Below are 4,708 nucleotides of genomic sequence, written 5' to 3' on the forward strand. Positions count from 1 at the left end.
ATTGGTTAAAATTGATTTTTTTACCCATTGGCCTTTCCCATACTATGATGCAAGATAACTTTGTTCCTTTATGGCGGAAAAAGATAGAAGATAAACTGGTAGATAACTTTGTTCCTTAATGGTGGAAAAAGATAGAAGATAAACTGGTCTGTTATGGTTTTTCAAAACAGTTTATTCTGTCTTTGGGACACGATCGGGCTAGATCAGTTCTAAAACAAAGAATATTAGATGTTGAACGACAGATGGACGTGAGCAGGTTTAGGAGCCCTGTATTTGATGTAAGTTCACTTAACAAGATAGCTGTGAGACCTTACATCAAATATTTAGATATCAGCAATCATAGAAGAATTTTTACCCTATTAAGATACAACGCCTTACCCTCAGCCATAATGGAGGCCAGATTTACTAGATCATTGAGGAAAAGTTGTATATGTGGGATGGGATCTGATGAAACATTGGAACATGTAATTTTCGATTGTCTTATATATCATAATATCAGGGAAGGTTTGATCAAGCCTATAGTTAACTCCTTTCCAGGTCGTAATAGAAGGATACTTTTGTCAATTATGCTGGCAGGAGATAATCAAAAGTTGACTAGGATGGTTGCCAAATTTGGTTGGTTGGCATACCAAACTAGGAAAGAGATAAAGGACAGATAGGCCTAAACCTAATTTTTGATCACAATTCTGATTTTATTATTTCTGTATTTTAAAGTTTTTAGATCCTATTTATAATTTTAGATGCCGATATATTTTATAATTTTACTGCTCCTGTAACTGTATTTCCATGTCTTTTATTATACTGGTCTATGACCGTAATAAACTTGATGATGATCAACAGAAGCTTAAGCCTGATAGGACAGAAGTGCCACTGATGGACAGAAGGTCTGGCCCGAGATGTAAGGTATCACCTGTTGTGGGTGGGATTGCACCAGGGCTATTTTGGGAGAGGAACGCACAGGAACGGAGTTCCGGCTGGCTCCCAAGTTGGCCACGCCCAGCAGGAACTCATTAGCATAATAGGCCACACCCAACAGCAGAAACTCATTCGGATTGGCTACAATTAGGGGTGTGTGGCCTAACATGCAAAGGAGTTCCTGCTCAAAAAAAAAGAAGCCCTGGGTGTTGACAACAAACAAGGTAAACGGAATAAGAAGCAAAAGGTGGGCGTGGCTGGATAACCACACTTCTGGTAACATGGGGGTGTGGCCTAATATGCGAATGAGCTGTGCGGTCAGGGGTGTGCCCTAATATGCTAATGAGTTCCTGCTGGGCTTTTTCTACAAAAAAAAGCCCTGGATTGCACTACCCTTGAAGGAACAGGTCCATTGTCTGGGGTTGCTCTTGGATCCAGGCCTGCTGTCGGAGAAGCAGGTGGGAGCTGTGGCCACGAGTGCCTTTTATCAGCTTCCCAGGTTAGCCAGCTGCAGCCTCTCCTGGGTAGATTATATTCCTGCCATCGGCTCTACATGGAGCTGCCTTTGAAAAGTGTTTGGAAACTTCAGCTACTGCAGAATTTTTCAGCCAGGATTTTGACTAGAGTGGATCGTAGGGAGGGACCCTATCCCTCCATTCTTGTCCCATCTACACTGGCTTCTGGGCACAATTCAAGAAGAAGGAGGAGGAGGAGGAGATTGGATTTACACCCCACCCTTCACTCGGCGTCTCAGAGAGGCTAACAAATATCCTTTCCCTCCCCCTCCCCACAACAGACACCCTGTGAGGTAGGTGGGGCTGAGAGAGCTCTCTCGAGAACTGCCCTTGAGAGAACAGCTCTGAAAGAACTTGTAACTGACCCAAGGTCACACCAGCAGCTGCATATGGAGGCGTGGGGAATCAAATCTGGTTCTCCCAGATTAGAGTACACACTCCTAACCACTATACCAAACTGGCTTGACTGCTGGTCTTGGCCTTCAAAGCCCTATATGGTTTGGAACCAACATGCCTGAAGGACTTCCTAATCCTTTACGAACCCACTTACCCACCACAGTCATGCTTTGGGTGCTCCCACCTTCTGAGATTAGGTGGGTGGCAAGCCAGGAGAAGGCTTTCTCAGTCACGGCACCAAAACTCTGGAACTCTCTACCCAGGAAGGTTCATCTGTCCCCTTCTGTTGCTGTCTTTTGCCGGCAAGTGAAGACTTTTTTGGTTTTGTTTGGCGTTCCCTCAGTAATCCCTCCTTCCTGCCCAACGTTTCAATTGTTGTTTTTGTGTTTTTGTGTGTCTTTTAGTTGTTTTTACTTGTTTTAATGATGTGGGGGTTTCGTGGAAGGGTTGATTTGAAATAGTTTCAATTGTTGTATTTGTGTCTTTGTGTGTCTCTTAGTTGTTTTTACTTGTTTTAATGATGTGGGGGTTTCGTGGAAGGGTTGATTTTAAATGGTTTCAATTGTTGTTTTTGTGTCTTTGTGTGTCTTTTAGTTGTTTTTACTTGTTTTAATGATGTGGGGGTTTCGTGGAAGGGTTGATTTTAAATGGTTTCAATTGTTGTTTTTGTGTCTTTGTGTGTCTCTTAGTTGTTTTTACTTGTTTTAATTATGTGGGGGTTTCGTGGAAGGGTTGATTTGAAATGGTTTAAAAATGTGTTTTTTATTAGGGGTAATTCATTTATTTAGGGATTTTTATTCCGCCCTCCCCAAAGCGGGCTCAGGGTGGATCACAAGAAACCGAGTCCGAGACTCGTTACAGTAAAATCGCATTAAAATCATTAAAACAATAAAATTCACCCAGGTAGCAGCTGTTCCATATAAATCTGTTAGGGCCCCAAGGTGGAATCAAATGGCCCCTTTCAGTGAATTGGGAACTGGAGCAGGGAGGCCAACTAAGAGAGATGCCTGCCGCCTTACACCTGAAGGCCTGGTGGACCAGCTCTGTTTTGCAGGGCCCCAGCCTCCAGTGGGAGCTGATTCCACCAGGGCGGAGAAAACCTTGGCCCTGGTCGAGGCTAAGCGGACGTCTTTTCATTGGTGGCTCTTGGGGAAATGCATATTTTGTAAATAAATAAACATCCGGCTTTCGCATGTCCAGTCCCATTTCCAGCATCATTGTTTAAAGGAGTTTTTCCGGTAGCATAGAGGACCCCTGTTTCTTTTTCTTTTTTTCAAAAACAATTTATTAGGATATATTATTAGTTCAAACATGTAACGTTTCTTTCTACTAATATTTTTTCTTAGTTAAATTTCAACTAAGAACATTACTTTTTCAATAATTGTCAAAGCAAATTAAATTGTCCTTTACATCCCAATACTTTTCTAGATATTCTCTAAAGTCTTTCCAATCTGCATAGAATTCTTCTGCCTCGAGATTCTTGAGTTTCCTTGTCATTTTGTCCATTTCAACCATGAATATTAATTTCTTTATCCATTCCCCAATTTCTGGGGTTCTGTCTTGCTTCCAACATTGTGCATAAGTCATTCTGGCAGTTGTAATCATGTACCACATCAGTGTTCTTTTCTGTACATTAACCTCTTCCATTTTAAGTCCCAACAGGAATATTTCAGATTCTTTTTTAAAATTACATTTTACATTTTTTTCCATTTCTTTATGTATCTCAGCCCAATAACTTCTTGCCTTAGGAGGAGCCCTGTTTCTTAAACTGTAGGGAGTTGCTGCCATGCAGAGTCGATGGCATTAGGATGTGGGTCTGTGTTGCTGTGGAAACCTAGCACATTACATTTTACATTTTTTTCCATTTCTTTATGTATCTCAGCCCAATAACTTCTTGCCTTAGGAGGAGCCCTGTTTCTTAAACTGTAGGGAGTTGCTGCCATGCAGAGTCGATGGCATTAGGATGTGGGTCTGTGTTGCTGTGGAAACCTAGCACCTTCTATTCTCACCTTTTCGGCTCAGATACGACCCTGACAGCGGCCATGACAGTGGGGCCGAGGACACCACCTTGGACACGGCGCCCCCCTTCGCTTTCCTGACCATTGGCATGGGCAAAATTCTCTTGTCGCACGGCGTGGCGCTAACTTCACGGGACCCCGGCAACTGCACGGTGCCGTTGCCTCCCCGGGTGGGCATCTGCCTGGACTACGAGCACAGCAAGGTGACATTCTACGACGCCGTGTCGTTCCGCAGCCTGTGGGAGTGTGGCATCGACTGCTCGGGGCCCGTCTGCCCGGCCTTCTGCTTCATCGGCGGTGGTGCCCTTCACCTCCAGGAGCTGGTGGCTAACCGCCAGGAGCGGAAAGTTACCATTGGCGGGTTCTCCAAGCTGGACTGAGCTAGCCCCAGCGGGGCTTGGCATCTTGCGCAAGACGGCCCCCCCTGGGGCCGGAAAGTTTACCGAGGCAATGCACGAGATGGTCCCCCTCCAGGGCACGTTGCAAAGGGGATTTGGGGAGTGAGAGGAAGAGGCTGCTTGGAGCCTGCAAAAGACTTGTCCCTCCACTGTGGAGCAGGGGTACCAAGAGCGTCCCCTGATGGTGCCCCCTGATGGACTGGTCGTGCTTCCAGGAGAGAAAGAGAGAGGCAAACTCTGCCTCTGGAACGGGGGCACAGATGGAACCCCCAAAGCTTACTGAGTTTCTTTGAAGGTTGCCGTAAAAGGGGGTGGGGCTGAGAGCAGTGTTGCCCCCATCAAACCCTATGCAGGGCACACATTTTCCCTTGTGCCTTGGAGGAGCACCTCTTTTTCTCTCCAGTTACTCCGGTAACTCTTGCGGGCTATGGGGCTAAGGTCTTGATCTGTTTGGGGGAAGGGAAGG

The 4,708-nt window shown here is 45.3% G+C and overlaps 1 protein-coding gene across 2 annotated transcripts in view; it reads left to right on the plus strand.

Annotated features, from left to right (window-relative positions):
• The window catches only part of TRIM46 (tripartite motif containing 46), a 33,928-nt gene extending 29,704 nt beyond the window's left edge, over positions 1–4,224 (plus strand). For both annotated transcript variants that reach the window (XM_015419140.1, XM_015419139.1), the window contains exon 9: positions 3,849–4,224. In XM_015419140.1, coding sequence (XP_015274626.1) covers positions 3,849–4,224 — 376 coding nt within the window. The remainder of the gene's footprint in view (positions 1–3,848) is intronic.
• Positions 4,225–4,708: the final 484 nt, after the last annotated feature.

Source organism: Gekko japonicus, unplaced genomic scaffold (assembly GCF_001447785.1).
Source record: "Gekko japonicus isolate JY-2015 unplaced genomic scaffold, Gekko_japonicus_V1.1 scaffold25, whole genome shotgun sequence".
In the NCBI taxonomy this organism is placed as follows: domain Eukaryota; kingdom Metazoa; phylum Chordata; class Lepidosauria; order Squamata; family Gekkonidae; genus Gekko; species Gekko japonicus.